This window comes from Drosophila subobscura, chromosome O, assembly GCF_008121235.1.
Source record: "Drosophila subobscura isolate 14011-0131.10 chromosome O, UCBerk_Dsub_1.0, whole genome shotgun sequence".
NCBI classification, from domain to species: Eukaryota; Metazoa; Arthropoda; class Insecta; order Diptera; family Drosophilidae; genus Drosophila; species Drosophila subobscura.
The window spans coordinates 24166732-24187859 of NC_048533.1; the positions used below are offsets into that span (position 1 = coordinate 24166732).

The 21128-nt window shown below is 44.4% G+C and overlaps 3 protein-coding genes across 3 annotated transcripts in view; 2 read left to right on the top strand and 1 right to left on the bottom strand.

The window, feature by feature from the left end:
• LOC117897464 (5-hydroxytryptamine receptor 1) overlaps positions 1-21128 on the top strand; it is a 52377-nt gene that overhangs the window by 17682 nt on the left and 13567 nt on the right. The window lies entirely within an intron of this gene.
• On the bottom strand, positions 3683-4023 carry LOC117899326. Its single transcript, XM_034809260.1, has one exon. It carries the CDS (start codon positions 4010-4012, stop codon positions 3683-3685), a length of 330 nt encoding a protein of 109 aa, XP_034665151.1. The 5' UTR covers positions 4013-4023.
• LOC117897465 (coiled-coil-helix-coiled-coil-helix domain-containing protein 10, mitochondrial-like) lies at positions 9325-10066 on the top strand. Its single transcript, XM_034806312.1, has one exon. It carries the CDS (start codon positions 9405-9407, stop codon positions 9939-9941), a length of 537 nt encoding a protein of 178 aa, XP_034662203.1. The 5' UTR covers positions 9325-9404; the 3' UTR covers positions 9942-10066.

Here is a 21128-nt window from a genome sequence, read left to right on the forward strand (position 1 = left end):
AAAAGGACAGCAGCTACCTCACTTCCTTTCGACCGACTGCACCCCAATTAGTGGGAAACTGCCATGTAATGTCTCGGAATTAGGAAATATAATTGGAGTATTCCTAGGAAATGGCATTACAAGACAGTTTGGCTCAAATAGACTGAGAATCGAGACCAGCTGTGAGCTAATACTTATTCTGCATTTCAAATATTTTTTTCCGACGAACGGAATGAATTCCAATTCCTGTAAATTCCACACAAGTCTTGTGGTCAAGGAACACTTAAAAGTTATTTTGAAAAGTTTCTGAATACGAAAACTACTACTACTCGCAAAGGCGACCAATCATTTAAAATGACAGTTTAGCCAACACTTTTAGCCCTCCCCAGCAGGGCTCTTAGCTGTCTTCGCTTTGGTCACCTTTACCTTTAAAAGCATAAATGTTTACTTTTGTGTGCCATTAAATAAACTATCGCTGAAGGTGTGGGCGTGGTAAATGGCTTCGATTGGGTTGTTATAAGTGTTGCAGTGTAAGCAAACGGGAGAGGGAAAACATGTAAAGAAGGACGAACGTTTCTTACTCTCACATACATATAAATTATTTCCATTTCAGGACCGCATGAACAAAAGCTTCAATGAATTCTTGGTACCCGCTTTAAGGGTATGGGCAAACAACAATGAAAATCATAAGCTAATTGGCATAAAAAAATAACCAAACATTAAGCGCTACCTTTTAGGGAAGCATCCAAACCAACAAGCGAGGAACAACCTCAAAGGCCAGACATGGCAAGAAATTGCTGCAGGAAATCATGTGACGTGAGGCCTTTGTTTGTTTTTTCTTTGGCTAATGCTTGTGGTGTGGTTGTTGTTGTTATTGTTGGTGTTGCCCTCAGCTGTCCACAGCAGCGTTTCAGGGTTAAGGGAAGTTGTTTTTTCTTTTGCTGCTGTTCTGTTCTTGCCACAGCAACATCATTGAAATTGACTTCATTATTATTTTATAGTCTTGGCCTGGTCTCTGGCCTTAAGTTTTGCTGTGCTGTGCTCTGCTTTGCTTTGACTCCATCATGGTTATGGTTCTGGTTCTGGTTCTGCTTTTCTTTTTATGGCTTTTTATCAAATCTTACATTGTGGTGCTTGTGGCACGTTCTACACTGATGGCCATGTAACCATCCCATCCCACTCGCTGGCAGTGCTTATTAAAAGCCGGCACCGTGCTGCTGAAACATTTCTATATGGCCAAGTTTATGCACATAAAGATATGTATCCTGGATACATAAGGATATCCCGGGATGGCTGGATGGCTGTATAGCTGTATGGCTGTATGGCTGGAGCCTCAAGCAAAACTGATATAATGCATTTTACAGCACTCACTCAAAAGGGCGGGGAGGGAAGGCCAAGAAGACTACGTAAATGGAGGCACCATTAGCAGCCATTAGAAGGGAACTTTGATTACATCTGGAGTATCTGCGATAAGTAGTTGGGCAGTTGGGCTCCGAGCTGTAATTTCCAACTTTAATCTTGTTCGTTTTGTATACATTTTAACTTTTACTCGAAGGGATTTTCTACTTCTCTTTGGTTCTAAGGGCATAAACATTAATCTCACATTATGTATGTACATATGTGCCTTCAGAGTGCAGCGCACTGTCGCCTGAAACTGTCGTTTCCCTGTATCCTTTCTCAACAGACTTTAATTTCCTTAAATGTCCTGCATGGGGGACACTTTTCGACTACCCCTTTGATGGTCACTCATCCGCCATTACTTCGGCGCGGCGCTTTTCCGCTTTTCGAGAAGCACTCGCTCAAGTGTCACTTGCCATTTGCCAGTCACTTCCAGTGCTGCCATCCTCCACATCCACATTTACACTCTGCTCTCTGTATTTCTTTTTCATTTTTCCCGCTTCGCCGAGGCATTATGTAAATTTTTTTATCGCCATTTTTTTTGTATTTCTTTTTTATTTGTGAGCACCATTTTAGTTTTTGTATGTGTAAGTAGACAGCTTAAGTCAAATGCTCTTCACGGGCTCTACCTCTACCTCTACCACTGCTGCTCCACCTTTATGTCGCTCTTTGTCTTTGTTAGTTTATGAGCATTAACACTCATGGCGCGACACTCGCATGAGTACGAATACGAATACGAATACGAGTACGCGTACTAGTAGTACTCCTATTTCTATTCCTACTTGTTCTTGTTTTTTTGGGTCAGTTTCGAAGCTCTTGGCGTTTTTCAAGTGGTTTTAGCGCACACTCGAAATAATTTTGTGTACGGAATTTTGCTTGTGGCGGGTCTGCTGCTATCAATGCGATTAAAAAACAATTACACTTGTGACATTAATGGCACCCAAATCGCAGATACATATTTGTATGTACATTCATACAGAAAGGGACAGGTGAACCGAGTACACACGTTCATTCGTATTTTTTAGTTATATGTACATATATATTTACCTTTGCACATTTCTTGGGAGGGGCGGACCGTGTCTGTCTCTGTTTGTGGCATCTGCGCAAAAAAGCGTCGATTTGTTTACTCTGCCAATGGCTGTTCGCCGGATAACCACATCGAAAATAAACACGAATCCAAAATTGATTTCCCAAAAATCAAAATAAACAAATTCCTTTTTTTGTTGTGCGTGTGTTTAGTGTTGCGTTTCATTTCGTTTCGCTTCGATTAGTTTTTTTGCTGGTTCCTTTTGGAGTTTTGTATACCCGGTATTTGGAGGGGTCAAGGGTTTGTGTAATTTCGTGGAAATGGATGAAATAGTCAGAAGAAAGCATTGCATACCTCAGAAAGTATTCGACATAGTCATCGCCGTCTGTACGAGTGACTTTTAATGGTTTAAAACAAAAAATGTTGTTACTTATTTGGGAAATTATTAATAGCACACATAAGTCTCTTTAGATATTTTCCGAATGGATTCCCTATATAGCTATTACAAGTAGCACGAGTGTTCTTGCACGGCTTTAGGTGTCTGCTTTAAAAAGACTTTAAATTAATTGCCAGGCAAATGGCAGAGGGGCAGGCTAGGGCCTAACAAGCCTAATGGCCAGGCTAAATGGCTGGTGGCCAACATCTTGCGGCATTATTAACATGATTGCCCCATGAATTCCCCCCTTCTCCCCTTCTACATTCCTTTGAGAGCGTCAACAGCAGCAGCAGCAGGAGAAGGATCCATAAGCAAAAAGGAAAAAGGAAAAGCTTATCAATGAATCACCAAAGCATGTGATTGATGATTTGATGTGATGTCTGAATGTGTAGGTGTATCTGTCAGCACATATGTGTGTGTGGAGCATATGTGTGTGTGTGTTTGTGGCATTTCATTTTCCTTTGGAAGAGCGACACACACACTCAAAAACGCACACATTGAATGTGGCTTCTGTGACAAGGATTAGGTGCCTACGCAGAATCCAAGTAAATACCAGGAAGACTGTGACTGTGAGGGTGGAAAATGGGGAAAATGACAGCACACATATGCATATGTGTGTGCATATCCGTGTGTGTATTAGTCAGTCTAAGACAGATTAAAAGTGAAGAGCCCGCAAAAAGTTTGCCTTCGTCGAGCCTGGGCGGGATATACCCTAACTGGGTAACGGCTGGTATGACTATGTAGGCGGACAATAAGAATTACGTTAGCTTTATTACGAAATGTACACAGACGATAAATTATTTGAGTAGTGAAGTATACTTGAGAGTACATCAATTGCAATCCTAAATAAATAGGAACTGTTTTCTAATTAACCGAATAGTCTGTCCGAAACATCCCTTGATCCGTGATGGCAACAATTGGCACTTGCAACAGCTATCTCGATCTTCCATGGTCTTCAGCACAACATCGGCCATGCGCAAGCGTTTCGGGAGTGTCTGCGGCTTTCGATTACTGGCCTCCGGATGAGCATGAAATGAAGTCGTCTGTGTGGCCTGGCCACGGGCATGGGCTGCCCGTTCCGCGAGCACCTGACGCATACGATGGGTGAGCCGCGGATTGGTGTATAGATCGGTGAGGGGTCGGTGGTGGCGCAACTCCTGCCGCTTTTCCATCTTGTTTCGCTTGAGCTCAAGCTTCTGCGAAATCAGGGCTTCCTTTCGCTACAGATGGAGAGCTGACAACTTCTGCTCAAAAGGCGTCCTCTCGCGATTCGCAAAATACTGCACCCATTTGGCACGACTGGCTTCCATGTTCTCGACGGTTATTTGGGTTTTTAACTCAGGTCGCGGTTCCTGGACAGAGGCTCTCGACACGACGTCGCTTAGATCCAACTGATCTAAGAGGCTTGCGAAGTTGCTCTCCATGATGTTACCTAGATCCGTTCTCTGATCCTCGGGCATCTCCTTGTTGAAGAGCCTCCACAAGGCGTTGGAGGGCTGGCTGTCATCCCCGTACTCGTCCAGCATCTGGCGATCCTCCTTGCCCTGGGGCTTCCTTATCTGCAGCAGTTGTTCCTTGAGCCGCTGCACCTTCAGGCCCACCACCGTCGTGGCCAGCCATCCCACTTGCTGCTTGAAGTGCTCTCTGTGCATGAGGTAGGCGGCATTCGACAGTCTTGTGGGTTTTTCCACCTCCTCTATTCCCCCTGCGTTGAGCAGAGCTCGCTGCATTTGCTGAAAGTAACGCGATCTCAGCTGGTTAATCATGATTTCCGTTCTGCGGCCGGCTTTGAGAAGTCGCCCGTGCCTTTCTACCAAATCGCTAAAGATCGAATCGACCAGCGGGTACACCTTGAACAGATCCAACTCTGACCTGGACTGTTCTGTATTCTTTGCTGGCTTTTCGCTGGCTACACTTGCTTTGGACTTTCTCCTATTTACCGGATTCCTTTTGCTGGATAATCCCAACACCATGGGACTCAATCGCTTTAGTCTATATTCCGGGAGGGGCTTCTTTGGGGAAGTCCTTATCATAAAAGGACCATATTCAGTGATATGCAAGGTCTGGCCGGGCCGCTGTACTTCCAATTCTTGGTGGATTCTTTTGTAAGTCTTACATGTCTTGATGCTCTCTCCATTGCAGAGAAATTTCTTTCCACAGATACTCGTAATTTGGAAATGTTTTCTAGAGTTTAAACTTTTCGAATCTCCTGTCAAGGGGCTCTACCGTGTAGAGCATTAACCAGTCAGTGATTTCCTTCGATGGCTTTCCTTCGTCGCGCGACTGTTTGCCGACACCAGCCGCCATCATCATCAGCAGCTGTTGGGTGTTGGGGCTTCCGCCATTTGGTCGATTTGGTAGAGCGACGCGTCGGCAGCTTCAAAAGCCTCGCACTCGCTCGTTCATTCTTTCTTTCCTTTTCGCTGGCACTGTTGATTTTCACACTCGCACACAGCACACACAGTCTCACTCACATAAGTACGAGTATTCCGTATTCCGTACTACGTCCACCCCCGCCAAACCATGAATCTCTTTGTCCTAGACAAAACTGTTTACACATACGCGCGATTTTCTTTTAACAATTCATCAAATGCGCTAAGCGCGCACAAAAACTTTGACACTCGACGTTTTCTTTTCTTTATTTGGGCAGTGTGGCAGGGTTGTAGGGGAGAAAAGGGGCTACGTTTCCCCCTTCGGCAAGGTGCCTTTCTGCCACCCATGGCAGCCATATCAATCATCGCCCAAAGTGCGTGGCTGTTAGACACCTTTTCCGTGTGCCGCTCTGACTTTGTGTCTGTGTCTGTGCCTGAGTGTGTTCATGTGAAGCTTTAAAATATTTATTATACCCGGTACTTGTGGGGTTCAAGGGTATGTTGTATGCAAAGGCATAATGTTATTTATTACAGCTTTATTACTCTTTCTTTTGCTTCGAGTAATTGTTTATACAAGAAATGCTTTCTTTCTATCAATTTAGAATTTCAGAATGATCATTCATTCATGTATATATTTGCAGTAAAAGGTATTTCCCGGTCGAGGCACCCTAGAATATAATTTCTACTTGTCTTACTTTGTGCTTTTTGGCCGTGTTGAAGGCTAAATACAATAACTCAAAGTGATTTGCCGGGGCCGAAAGAGCCCGGCATTATTTGCATGTTACCGGTCCCGTCCCGTCCCGTCACTGCTGCTTTCCGTTCCTTTGCCGCCTTAAGTGTGCATTATTTATCTGCCTTTTCGCAATTTATTTTGGCAAATTTTCAAGCGAGAGGAATTTGTTGCTGACACTGGCAATTAGTAGCCGGGCCTGTGAAAGCGAATATTTAAGGAACTCTTTAATGACACACCGACATCTATAATAATAAGTATTTGATTAAAAAACCTGCATAATCCAGCCAATGCGCATACGCATTGTGCGTGCACCGCAGCATGCATTCGGGCTTAACTTTATTTATTTTCGCTTGCATTCGCCCTTCGCTTAATTAGTGTAAATAATTTGGAGAGCTCAAAAAGCTGATTTAAAATTAATTAGTTATTAAATGGCAATGCACAAACGATAAGCCCTCACGTATGCGATTCGAGTGTGTATTTTAGTTGATTTACGTAAATTAATTAAATAAACACCTGTGGCCAGACTAAAGCAGTGGCATGCCACCACCCATGAAGAGGAATTATCTAGTGAAATGGCCTTTGGACCCAATTAGTGCTAGGCTCTGCCCTATGCCCTCTGGCCTGTGCCCTGGGGGCATGGGAATCCGTTTCGTGATCTGGTCTAATTTGGAACAGCACCTAATTGCATTGCCCGAGTGTCGCCGGGGGCCCTGATTTATATTGGATGTCAACTGGAGTCCATAAATCCCCCCGTGGAATGAGCTGCGTGGCAGTAGAGCATAGTCCCGTACCTCAGTGTTTGAGTTAGTCGTGGTCGTAGTCGTAGTCGTAGTACGTACTGCCTGGCAGGTTGCTATGTCTGCGCGCTATGTAGGCAGTCAAGTGTGCAGATGATTTATTTTCATTAAAAACTTCTTTTGCGGCCACTTAAACATTAAACAGGCTCGGGGCCTCGCAGCTCTCGCCACGCACTTCATAAAGAAGAAAAGTGGAAAAGTACTACTCAGCGGAAAGTAGAAAGCAGAAGGTTGCCCAAGAGGCAGGCAAATTTTAATCTGCACATTACAAAGTTGTAAAAGTGAAGTCCGTGCATCCATCCTTTCGCCATTCGCCTTTCGCCGCTCACTTGAAAATGCAATCATTAATTTTTAGCTTAGGTTCAAGGCGAAGTTTTTCTAATAAGCAAAAAGAAAACGAAATGTCGAAATGTGAATATAATTACGAGCACCAGCGACCCGTTCGGGGTCAGAGGGAGGCCTTTCCTGCTTAAATCTAAATTCATTTGTTTGCCTGTCGACCCCCCTCTCGGGGGAACACGTGCGTGAACTGCTTGCTCTGCTTTCTAGAAGTTCTATCGGCTCCATTCGCAGGACCTTCCGATTGTCCAAGTGGCAGTTTGCCATCACACTGGCACGCGATCATTAGTCAAGAAGCAGGAAATGCAACTGCTGGCGGACCTGACACTTGATGAAAGCTCAGCACACTCCACAGTTCTCCAACCATTCAAGGATCCGTTCGGCCATTCAAGAACCATTTCATTGATTGCTGGAGTGGTGCCAGATTGAAATTGCTTTCTTATCGTTTGCCGCCCATCGTCAGTAGGAGGATAATGCAATTAGTATCTGATTTAGTCCAGGGTACGGAAAAAGTCCAGTCCTGTCCATTCACATTACGTGTAACTCGGTCTCTGTCTCTGACTCTGAAAGTTTTCCGTGTTTCAATGGCGTGTCCCGGTCCCGGTAAAGGGCGTTGGCAAATTAAAAGTTCTCTTTCTATTATTTGGATTGCCTGCAGGAGCTAAAGTGAGTTTTATATAAATTAGTTGCTGCTGGAACGGCCGTCTGGAGTCGTCTGCTAATTAGACATGGGAAAGTTCTCCGAATTCTCACACCTAGGGTACAATCCACAAAAAGTTTCCCTATACTGCTGCAACTCCGCATTGTCCATTCTTTACAGAAAGTTTAGTTTTTGGTCGGTATTCCTTTGGCATTCCTTGCCCTGGCTGCGACATAATTATGTGCCAGCAATTTGCATTGCAACCCACCGCCAGCACAACAATAACCATAAAACGGCATAACAATTGGAGGGCTGGAAAAGCTGTAAAGGTAAAAGAAAAACAAAGAAAAGCACAGACGCGAAGGCAAACAAAAAGAACTCAACTGAACTCCGTTGTGCAGCAGTTATTTCAACACCTTTATGGCGGCCCTACATTTGTTGTCCGGGCCATGCCACAAAGCACACACGTCGTCCACCACAATGGCTTTCGTTCTGGCCAATGACCAACAGTGGGTCTGGGCTGGCCTGCCCTGGCCTGGTCTGCATGAGGGCTAGACTTGAATGTTGGTGTATGGATGTGGGACTGGGTAGCTAGACGCCTAGCTACGGCTAGCCTGGTACGGCATGCAAAACAAATGGTGGGACAGCTACGTGGAAATACATTTACAAACCATAGATAGAAATCTGAAGATAAGGCAAATTGCTGTGCTACAAAATCGTTAACTGTAATTTACCGCATTTGAAATGTTTTCCATTCTCCAGGAGTCAGGCAGCCCAGCAGTGCTGCAGTTATGAATGGAATCTCATAAGAAAGGTGTGCTCAAGTGCTGTCCTAGTATTGTGAAATTTAATCGCATTTTTAGGGGAAAGCCTTTCGGCGAAAATTGCTTCAATTGTAATTGGGTGGCGGCAGCACACTCTTCGGCCAACGAGAAGAGAGTCAGAAAAGGTGAATTTTCCTGCATGTGGTATAGGCAGCCACTTAGGTGAGTGGAATGGAAATGACTGCCGCAAATTATCTTCCCTTGTATCCACATTACTCATACGCACCATGGCCGCATTCGGCTAATTCATCCGAAGTGCAATCACCGGCAGGCACACACACTCGACTCAGATTCAAAATTGAAAGCGTGCTTGGCAGAAACTGACCGGCAAACAGCCCCCCCACAGACAAACAGACACATACATAGCAAGCATTGGAAATGCAAATGGCAGCCGCCTATCTGTGGCAGCCCCTGTATCTGGTGTCTGACTGCGTGTGCAATAAGTTTTCGGAAAACAGTGCCGCTGCGGCCACCACTGTGTCCTGACTGTCCGAGTGCCTGTCAAAAGTAATGAGACGCCCGGCCAGTGGCGTACAGGTAGTGGCTACCCAGAGGCAATACACATTTCCAATGAAGCAGTCATTAAGAGACACAGTTGAATCGAGTTTCCGAGTACTCTTGGATACCCAAGACCTGCCCTGAGGAAAGCTCTGCAAACAATTCCATCGGTTCCTCCTCAGAATTCAGGAATTCAAGGCAATCCTTAGTAATCCGAGTGGGCCGTGAGACTTTGCAAGATCAAATTCATCTTGAATTTCTAGCATTCTAAATTCTGCTTTCTGGCAGTAAATATCTGATTTACTAGGCCTCAATTTGTACAATTTTTGTCTGTGGTTTTGGCCCAAAATATAGTAAGAAAATGCCTCGTCAACGTTCAGATAAGTCCAGCGGATCGGCTCGTCACCAGAGCTCCAGGAGCAACACCAGCTGCACGATTCCCGTTCCCAAGTCGCGTGCCAGCAACAGCCAACTGCCAGCGGTGAACCAGCCACCCAAACAGCAGTCGACACCAGCTCCTGCAACTAAAGCTGCTGCCACAGCGCCAGCGGCAGAGGTAGCCCCCAAGGAAAGTGGCAAAGGAAGCCTGTTCAAGGACATGGCCGCCACTGCAGCGGGCGTGGCAGCCGGATCAGCTGTGGGACATGTCGTGGGCGCTGGCATTACTAGTTTGTTCGGCGGTGGCGGCGGGAATTCTGTCCCAGCTATCCAGCCGGCAGAGCAGGCGGCGCCACCGGTGGCAGTGCAGGCGCAGCGTACCAGCGAACTCGTGGATGATGCTCCTTGTGCCTACGAGCTGCGACAGTTCCTCAAGTGCACCGAGGAGAACAGTGACCTGACCGCCTGCCAAGGTTTCAACGAGGCCATGAAGGAGTGCCGCCGGCGCTACAATATTTAGGGGCAAACCTTAGCAAAAGCAGATTCAAGACAGAAATAGCCATATGCCATAGACCATTACTTTTGAGTTAATAACATTAGAAAATAGTTTCCAAATGCCGAATATACTTTTTGAGTAATAAGTTTAAGAGAAGCCCCCAAGAGTGCGTCAAAATTTGCTTCAAAGTGGGAAAAATTAATTGGCATTGAGCGTGGGGGCAGGCATCAGCCATGGCTCCCTCTCTGCTTGGGGGTCTGGCCCATCCATCTTGCCTGCCGAAACATTATTGATGTTGATTGATTTATAAACATTTCTGCGGCCCAGCAGGGTACGGACTGACGATGTGAATGACTGGATGATGGAGGATGGTGATGGGGGGAATGTGCCTATTAAGTGGTAGCCAAAACAATAAACAAAATGAAATTAGCATGCCGAATGCTCCGGCTCCTCCCCAGAACCAAAAGAAGCATCAGCTGCTGTCGCATCTATTCACATGGCCTCTGGTATAGGCAGCGCGAAAAGCCACAGAGAAATGACAGATAGACAGAAGAGAAATTTTCAGCGAACAAATATAATTTGCTTAAATATTCATAACAGAGTGAGTGGAAATTGTATACTGCTGATTAACATGGCCCCAATGGGTAAGATTTCCACCGAATTTCCCAGTCCCAAGTCCCCTACCCACTCCCTAGTCCCTTCACATTGCATCAATCAAGCGGCATTTGCCGCAGTGTCGGGTCTGTTTGCCGCTTTTGTGGTTGGCAATAATTAAATGAAATATTCCGTTTGCCTCTTGAATTGGGGAACTGGGGAGCATCCTCCCATACGTGGCACCCCCTTTCCTCCGCTCTCCTTCCCATAAAATATAATGCGAATTATGTTTAAGCATTTGGCTGGCTGGCAACTCGGCTAATTACTGCTCGATGTGTGTGTTCAGTCGTGCCTCAAAAAGCCAAAAATAGTCAAGTCGAAGCACTTTTGCATGCTGGCTGGCAATTAAAGCATTTCCGCTGCACTAGCCAAAAGCCAAGAGGGTGGAAATACTCGTACTCGTAGTAGGATAAGTATTTGCTTTCGAAATACTCTACAAATAATATTCAACTCTCTATTCTTGAGAATGGAAGTGCGTATATCTATTCTTGAGAATGGAAGTGCGTATAGAGTGCCACGAGTCAAAAGCCAATGGAACAGAATCTTGACTCGATTACACGTTTAATCTTGATTTATAAAGTTTATTCTAGAGTGAGCAATATCAAATGGGATACATTTCCATGCAAAGATAAGGTTATCTTTTCTTTTCAAGATGCAGCTCTTGATGTGAACACAAGAGTCGCATCTTATGCAAATATTATACTAATAAAATGTACATAAGAGACGTATACTTACATTTAAATGCATATTTGGTTCGTATATACTGGAAGCTAAAGCTCAACTCATTGTATGTATTATTCAAACTTTATTTTCGTAAGTATTTCCTGGAAAAACTCTTTAAATAACTTAAAGATTGAACCATTAAGATTGTCCTCAAGCAATGGTCTCCGAAGTTGTTGAACAACTTCCTGTCCCACAATTAACTGGAAGAACCCTTCACTCTACCCAAAATCCAGGTGATTTCCCAGCTCATCTATACATTTGGGCTACCTTTAAAGTTACCTTAAGGCCATAAAGGCAGGAGCATTTCCCTCATTTCCGCTCAGGGAAATCCTTTTCAAAGGTACTTCCACTGCCGCCCTCATCGGGTGTTTGTTGTTTTTCTTTGCGTTTCATTATTTCGACTGTGTGTTTCGTAATTAGTGCAGAAAGCAAACGCTGAAAGCGAATGCGAAAGAAAAACAAATTACTATTATGATATTTGTGTGTAATGCAGGATCCCTGAATATTTCTGCCGCCAAGTGGCGTTCTAGCATGCACTTTGCAATTAGCTTTTAGTCACTAATTCTCATTACCACTCCCAATGGCAATGCAATGTAAATTAGCTGACAAAGCGGCAGATCCTCTGGGAAATATCATGCTCATGTGATAGGGACTCCCTCTGGAATCATGGTTGGCTGTGTCGAGGCATTCGCTTTTGCCAACGCACTGGCATAACGAATCGTATGTTTTGCTTTTGCCAATGAAAAGCTTTAAATTTACAGGTGAGCTTCCTCCCTCTTGTGAAATTGATTGTTTCATTACGGTTCGAAGGCTTTCCCATGGACTACCTGCGGTAGGTTTGAATCCAACGAGAGTGAGTTCATGTCAAAGGCAGCCAGCTGCACTGTTGAAGGCGGAGGCGCTGTGTGTCTCACTGGAGAAGAACGTGAACAACGTCCTCTATATTGCAGTGAGGGAATTCGGGACGGGTTTCTTTGAGTCTTTGAGTGCGACATGACCCTCTGGACTGACTTTCAGCAGGCCGTGCTGAAATGGCTGATGATGAATGACGAGGGAAAGCAGACGAAGGCGAAGAAACCCTTTTCTAATCACTAAATATTCATCGTTGTCTTTGTTTCCGTTTCAATAAACTGCGGATGGTAGGAGTATGAGTCGCCCCTAATCATTTCTCACGGGAAAACCTTCCCATATAAAGGAATTTTGTGGGGGGAACAGCAATTAAAATGCTTTATGACGAGCACACGCGGCCCTTTTCGCAGAAAGAGACCTTGGGATGTCCTGGGTGTCTGTTTTTTAACACTTTAAAGCGAGACGCATATCCTTGACGCCCAGGACCCTCTGCCGTGCGCCATTGTCACATGCTCGCTGCTCGGCTGCTCGCTGCTCCTTTGGCGTTGTTATTTTTTGTCATTTTCAGTTAATTGTGATTTTGTTTACTGACATCCTTGTCTCTGTCTCTGGGCCCTGGCCTTGTCCCTGGATCCTCAACCAGGGTCCACGCCATTGTTTGCCTTTCTACTTTGTCTGTGAACCCTGTCGCATATTATGTACACCCTAATAAGGGGCACCATGGTTCATAGCACGCTTTTGAAAACATTTTCGAGCATATATAATATGGAATAAATATTATTGAGGAGCCGCTCAGTTTTGTTACCTATTTCTGTGTTAAAAACGAGTATTCTTCAAGGGTAACCAAAATATCGGCTTGGCCATAGTTATATTTTTTGCCTGCCTTGTTTACTTGAATTTTGTTTTCTTTTGTTTTGTTTCTTTTCGCATCAAACCAATTGAAGCAGTCAATGCGACTTTTCTCTTACCACTTCCCACTTTTCCCCTCGCTTTTGTTTCGCGTTTTCTCTTCTTTTTTTAGCGGTTGGCGGTTGGGGGCCAAAACTTTTTCATTTCATTTTTTATCTGCTTGGCTTGCGCACAATTAAGCCGGCGAAATGTTTTGGCCACGTCAAGGGCTGACGAAGGCGACGACGAGCCTGACACTGAAAATACCCCAGGGAGGAGGATACCCTTTTTAATTTTAAGCATATTTTCGCGGCAGCGGCAGCGACAGCTCCTTGGAGCAGAGCCCATGAGACTGAGCATATATTTTCTTGCCGTCTTAAACGGCTTTGTCTGGCTTAATGAAAACAAATTTAATTTTTGGCAACCAGGCAGCAGGGCAGCGGTCCTAATAAATATTTATTGTGCAGTCCAATTTCCCATCTGCACTCTCCCTGCATCTCTCGCGTGTCCCAGACGGATCTGCCACTGCCAGATGCTCCCTGCTGCGGTTTACCCATCCGCAGCACTCACGGCCATGCCAAGCGAATGCAGCACGGACCTGACAGGGACAGGAACGGTTCAGGTCCGACCAAACACGGCCATAATTATGTCCAATTAACGGCTTTGAATTGGAAACCAGACAAACTAATGGAAGAGTTCGTTCTAATTGACCTGGCGTACTCCAGCGATACTTTTAATTAGGCCAACATTTGAATTGGCTTGAGATACCCCTTTAATTGAATTATTCTCTATTGGGAGATTAATAGATAATAGAGATACTCGTATTGTTTTCAGCTAAGACAGTTGTATTATTTATGAGAAGTTTCCATTAATTCACTTATTTGATATTTGTGGACGTCTCGTTTCCTTTCACATTCTAGGTATCTACATGTGCAAATTTCAAACAAAATGTCCCAAATTTATTGTGAAACTTCTCCTTTTAGCAATAAAATCGTTGAAAGACAAGCTGCTCGTCCGCGTAATCGGTTACCTGTGTCAAAATCTGAGGAAAACCCCCACTACCGAATGAAGAATTTTCGAATATTCCGCTCTTCATTTCTGTTTTCTTAATCCCCATTCAATCATGGCTCATCAGATATCTTTGTAGGAAAGAAAACAAAAACGAGTCCTGCCTTGTGTGCAATGTGGAAAGCTGCAGGCAAAAAGCGTATCGAAAAACATATTAAGAGTCATGGAAAAGTAAAAATCCAATACAATGCAGATACGGTTGGAGATGGAGATGAATTTCCACTAACAGTTGGTGTTGCAGCAAGCAAACGTGGCGAAAGCGCCTCATTGATTGCCTCTTTTTTGTGGCCCGCTGAATTTTCATGTTTTCCTTTGTTCGCTTTGCTCGGAAAAGTGTGAAATTCGATATGGCAGACAGTGTTTGAGCGCTTTATTGCGGTGGGTGCCCACAGAAAGTGTGGTGGGGCGCTGAAAGGGAGGGAAACCCAATACGGGCAACAACACTGGGACATGGCAGATGGAGAGGCAGAAGCAGAGTGGAGGCAGAGGCAGAGGCCGAGTCTGCACTCGTCCTGCGATCGTGTTTAATTTAATTTTCAGTCTGAAGTGGTCAACGGCAATTCCATGTTTCATGGACACTTCAACAAATCGCATAAAATGCTAATAAAAATCAAATCAGTTGCACAAGTGGCAGGCCGGCCGGCCGACCAATCGAGGCCAATGTTGTGCAATAAATTGCATCCAAATCGTGTAACCAAATTGGTTGAATGGCCAACTAAGTGCATTAGCTCTGGGTGACTCTGATTCTGAGGCTCCGCCCTCCGGGCTTTATAAAATGTCTATCAAATATCAAATCGATGTTCAGCAAAACAGTGGGCAAACATTGGCGATGTCGGAAGCGGAAATGCATTTCCGACAAACAGGAAATGTACCTCGCGTGGAATTGCAAATGGCGATGCGGATGCGGCCAACTGGCAGCAGCAGCAACAACAGCAATACCTTTATGAATATGAAGGGGAAAAGTTTTCGGCCTGCAGCCACACGCAAAAGTTGCCCCGAAAATGTACCATGCGAAAAGTTGTGGTTGAGGAAAGTTACACATTCGATAAATATTTCAGCAAACCAAAAGTCTCGGGCCACGCAAGTGCGCAAATTCGTGCGGAGTTCATTAAAGAAAGGAGAAACTAAATTTAAATTGCTGCCAGCCGTTTTGCTTTTTGCCTTCTTCCCCATTTGCATATTAATTAAACCCAACAGCCGAGAGGCGGCAACAGGGCGGGACGGTGACGGCAAGCCCTGAAGCTGAAAGGTCAAAATACCAGGACTAAAACCAGAGCGAGGACCAGACCAACAAACCATAAGCTGACCACATACATGGGCCATGGCTCTTAGAGCGCCCACATCTGGCCAGGACTGCTGCTCCATTAGATTGCGTGGCACCCAGCCGATGCGATGCGATGAGCCCAGCTCGAGTTTAAGCTCATAAAAATTTCATTTCATCTTAACAAAGGAATATGGGCAAACAATTTGCCGTCAGCCGAAATTTATCTTGCTCACTCCGCTGCCAGCGGCAGTGTCACTTAAATATCAATTTAATTTCCATAATAAAGCCAGCTGCCTCTCGCCCTCAACCGTCGGCAGACGCGAAGCCCCAGAGGATTTTCCCTATGATTGACAGTTGGCTGGCGCGGACGAAAGAGGAAAAAGGAGACTCCTCGAAAAGTAGTTGACAGAACATTGATTGAAATAAGTAGATCATCAAATATACGAATATGATATTAATAGAAATGGAAATTTCTGCCACAGAACATCATTGAATCGAATAACTATTGTTAATTGTATTTGCGGAGCTCTCGTCGCCAGACGGCAGAAAGACACATACGAGTGTGCCACGACAAGGACAGCAGGGGAGTGCTCCATTTCTCTCAACGAAATGTGTATATTCTTGATAAAGTATAGACATTCGGCTGATTGCAAAACAAATACGTACATATTTATATGTGCTGACTAGCTCCGTGAATTCAATAAATTTTGGATGAAAGAAATAAGTTTTGTAACTTACTTTAATTAACTTGATAGGAACTCCATCTGTCCTCTCCTTTCTTAACCAGTTGCGAAAAAGCTGACAAAAGCGAAGGATTTTCAATTTAACTTTTTTATAAACTGTTCCACATTTAATCCCACAAAATCCCTCACAAGCCATCATTGTGCGGAGAGAATTTGTCATTAATTTATGCTGCACCTTCATCCCCTTTAGAAAAATACACAGAAATGCATACGTAGAAGCGTCCACCATTTAACCTCCTCCGAATGGATACGATTATATGTATAAAATAAAAGCAATGAAAATGAAACAATAAAAGCAAACTTAAAAGTCCATTAAAAATGCTTAAGCGACTTTATGAAGTCGGCAGACCGCGTCAAGTCGGTGACAGGCTGGTGGAGGAGTGGAAGGAGGGAGAACGAGGACCATCCACTCAGTGGGTGACTGGACCGAACCGACGGTTGTATGAACTTGATGCTGCTGCCTCCATCTCTGCCACTGGCTACAATGGTGCGGCTGATGCCGAGGCTGCTGCTGCTGCTGTGGTCGCTGACAATAAATAGAAATCTCAATTTACGATGCGTTAGTTGAGCACCACCACCACCCTCTGCCACAGCACTAGTTACTAATGCCATGAGGACATTGTTGTTACTGCTGGTTGCTGCCACTGGCTCTGCCTCTGCCTCCTGTCTATGGGGCTCTGCGGTGGTGGTGGTGATGCTGGGCGGGTGGCATGTCCTTATGTCCTTGCTGTGTGGCGGGGGCTAACCCAACTCGACCGGTCTGCGCCTCTCTAATGGCATTTGTGATGGCTGCGGTTATAGTCACTGTCGTCGTTGACGATGATGTTGATTGGCGATTCGCCGGCGCATGCATGGATACGTCTCCATCTCTTTAATCCTCCATGAAGCGCTACTCTGCTGTAAAAGTGCTTTCGCATACGAGGTACATAGTCTGCAAGGGTATATGTTATTCCAGGGAATGGATGTAACAGGAAGAACCTGAAAAACCTGATTGCTCCCTGAAAAGTTGAGAATCCCATCGTCTGTAGATCATTTATACTCTATCCAGATTGTTTGTCTGGAAAGCAGACAACGAGTTTTCGAAAACCTGCAGACCAAGTGTGCAAAGTGTGCTTAAGCTGACATTAAAAACTTTGCTCATCCAAACCAAACCGAACCAAACTAAGCCTTAACTGACGCTGAAGCGAAACCCAAGCTCAACCGCCTCATAGTTCAATTATGCGATAAAAGTTAAGCACTTGAAAAGTTTTCGACTGCGACAAGACGTGACATAATTTGTGGTAATGCGTTGGGATCGAAGGAATTGTTCAAATTGTAGCAGACAGGAATAGTCTGGAGAGTCTACGAGGAGCCCTCATAGTTGAAACAGACACACAATATCATCTACCATGCGATGGAAGACTTGCCAGTGGCCATGGAGCTGGAGCTCTCTGCTCTTCAGGAGAGAGGCTTTCAATTAGCCAAACCTTGTCAGCCACTTCCGCTTTTGGAGGCAGTTGAGAAAATTGCAGTGTGGCGAGAGGAAATTGCAGACTGAAGGAAAAGTGGGGAAATTAGGGGAACAAAAAAAATCAGCCACAAATGCACTTTTGGTGGATGGCCAGCCAATTGCAGGGATTAAGCCAAGCGAATCGGAGCTTACTTTGATGGATCTCCCCCACTCCCTCTCTCGGCCTGAGACAATCCCGGACGAATCCTCGACAGAGTCCGCACCGCGGACTGCTGCAAGCCCTTGATGTTGGAACAATAAGCGGAAGTTGTTCCCTTACCATCCGCCTGCACTTCCTCCGCACCCGGCTGGGACCCCAGCTAATTGGCACTTGAATGCAAATACTAACTCAATTGGATGAGCGCTCAATGGGCCATGGCCGGGACGGCACGGCACGGCACTAGGACAGGACCACGAGCAGAAGAGCACCAAGAGCTGGCGCTTAATTTGGCTTTGTTCATTATTTACGCAGCCATTGTTGGCCTGCAGTTGATTCATGCTGGTTGCCCCTTCAAGTGGCAGCGTCGTGCTCCAATACGACCCCGCCCATCCCCTTTCCACTTTTCTCGTTATGGGGCTTCTTCAGTGGCAACGAGCGGGTGACAATCAAACTTGCGCTGCCTGCTTAACATTTGATGAGACATTCACCGAATTTTATGTGCATCAAAAATGTGCAACAACTTTGACAGCGCATCATCCTCTAGTCTCTCCACCCCGCACCGTCTTTTACCCTTAAAATGACAGCCCATAACTTTCGGCAAATTGCTGCATCATTTCGGCTTCATCTTTGGGATCAACTATTTCGGGACCGGCATAAATATGAATTTACAAATTTACATGCCACTTAAAAAGGCAACAAAAGTTATTTTCCGTTGCAACTATGTGGCGTGGCAACAACAGACAAAAGAGACGGGCATAAAGAGGGAAAGCGACAGTGAAATAGGGACAGAATTCTCTCAGAAAATAGGCACAAGAGTGTACAATGTTGCTAAGATACCCTTTAAGGAGAATATGATGATTTTACGTGGATGTTTGCAACCAAATTTGCTATTTGAGTATGACTAAAATAGGCAACTAACAATCAATCGGTCTTCCCTTAAGCGACCATTAGTTTAATATAAATATTTATTCATTTGGATGCCAAATCATAGCATAACCGAATGACTAGCATGTAGGAACTACAAAAAAATCGACCCGCAAGGGCATTCAAATTTTCGGTATTTTTTTCTCGTCGTCCCTTTTGGTTTTTTTGCTACGGTTGTTGCGGCTCTGGTGGAACGCATAAAAAACTTTTTAATTAAATTCCCCCTCTGGACCCAGGAGCCACTTGTTGTCTTTCCCCGCGCAGAAACAAAGTGGAGAAGAAGGCCAGAGGAGAAAGGCAATGCTGAAATTCAGAGGAGAAAGGCATTCAGTTTGGTGACAAGTTTGCATAAAGTAGTAAAAAGGCTATTTTTATACTGTTAAGAGTGGAGGCCCAAGGTGCTGGTGCAGGGCGAGAGGTGGCGCTAGAGGAGCCACACTCCATCGAAGTAGCATTTCCAGAAAAGTTTCTTTTCACTTTCCACTGCTGCTGTAGAAATCTCGAAAAGTTCTCACTTAGCCGCGAGAATAACAATTTAGAAGGGAAATTAAGTCTATCAAAATCTGTTTGTTGACCATATTTAAGTGCACTTCCATTAAATTGTTCAGTTTCTTCCATTTCCATTAAAACAAGAATTATTTTTTAAGAAAAAGAAACAAAATCATGGATTTAAAAGTGCAAATATTAATCGTAACTATATTCGTATTTATAAAAGTTATGTTTCGCTTTTTATTTATTCCAATTTATTTCCATTTAGTGGTACTCTTTTTTGTAATTGTATATTTTCGGTAGTAAATTTATTAATTCAATGCAACAATTTGATGACACATTGAATGTTGCATTCACTGAATTTCATTCTAACTCTTACCGATGCTTGTATTGTGTTTTCTTGCATTACATTCCCCTATTTCCTGGTGAAAACATTTAAATTCCTCAAGTTCGTTTTTGTCTGAGAGGAATCTACCTGTTCTTTTTGTTAGATATCTAAGCAAAAGCTTAAGTAAACTAGTTTTTACACTTTTATGCAACACAACTGCATTGTTCTTTATTTATTTGAGATGTTTGTTCAATTTTCTTCAATTTATGTGATTTTTATGTTTATGAAATGATTTCAATTTAGGTTTTCATTTCATGGTAAAAATAATTGAAAACATATTAAATCAATCAACCGGCGATTATTGAATGCATTTGAATATTGCTTCAAGTATATTGGTATCTCCCTTATGCATGGAACTCGTTATTATAAAATTGCATAAAAATGTAAATATATTTTGCAATTTATGCCGGAGATATTTTTGCTCGAATGGCATTGGCCAAATGAGATTGCAACTTGTGCTGGGGCCTTGGCAATCAATTTGGAAACGTTTAAATTGTATATTTCTTTTCTCGGCTTCCTGCCGTCATCTCTCTCGACTTCGTTTATTTGCCAGGGCCCTTGGCTGAAATTCTCTTTGCTCCTCATTGGGTTACTACGGGGACGCCGTACGCCTCACGCCGCACTATGTACTCTGGACTCCGGTCTCCGGATGCTGCGAGCAGCTGCAACAGGCAGCCATTTTTCTCTTCCTCCCCTTTACCGTCTCGCACTGTATCGTTTTTGCAACAAGTGTCTGCTTTCGTCTGTTTGGGGCAGGTTCCTTGGTGCCTGCCGATGCTGTTTGCATTTTTATGGCAAAGAGCCTCGAGCGAGTCAATGTTGCTTTTTCTTGCCCAGCGAACGGTGGCGTGGTAGTCGTGGCCGCAGCAAAACCAATTAACACAGGTCAGACAGCTCACGAAACGAAACGGTGTAAAAACCATCATAACTTGACGCAGAGTAGGTTCTGCCCCCCCATCAATGTTTCACCTGGTTGTTCTCTCAGAGCAGCATGACAAGTGGAAAAAGTTTGAGGCCCGCTGACAAGTCCTGAACTTTTCCTTTTTCGACAAATTGCTGGACCCATGGAATGACATTTGCACCTGTCGCTCGTTCCCCTCGATCTGAGATGGACATACACACATCACTGTCAAGGGGAATTTATTTGTTGGTTTTCCGTCTAAATTTAGAATATTTCTCATGTGTAGCCCAAAATCAGCAGAGACACGCGAAATGCTTGGGAAATAAACATGCTAAAATTCGAAAATTCAATTTAAACGTCACATGGCCAGGCCCTGCCATCAAATCATAATTTTGCTTAAAGCGAATGTCGACTTGATGGAGGGAAGGACGGAGACGGGGAATGAGACAGAGACACAAAGACACAGAGAATTTTGATGATATTCTATGCAAGAAACGTGTCGGAAAATCTGGCAAATGTCAGACAGCTTGTCAAAGAGGGAGAAATCAGGGTGGAAGTATCCCATGAATGAACCAGCAGACGCAGCATTTTCCTCTCAATGAACGAGAAACGAAACCAAAATGCATCAAGGTTGTGTGTGGCAGTTGGCAATTGCCAGTTTTGGCCAAGAC

What these genes read in the sequence shown, in the direction of transcription:
- LOC117897465 (XM_034806312.1), top strand. Translation starts at nt 9,405, where the DNA reads ATGCCTCGTCAACGTTCAGATAAGTCCAGCGGATCGGCTCGTCACCAG.
- LOC117899326 (XM_034809260.1), bottom strand. Translation starts at nt 4,012, where the DNA reads ATGGAAAAGCGGCAGGAGTTGCGCCACCACCGACCCCTCACCGATCTA.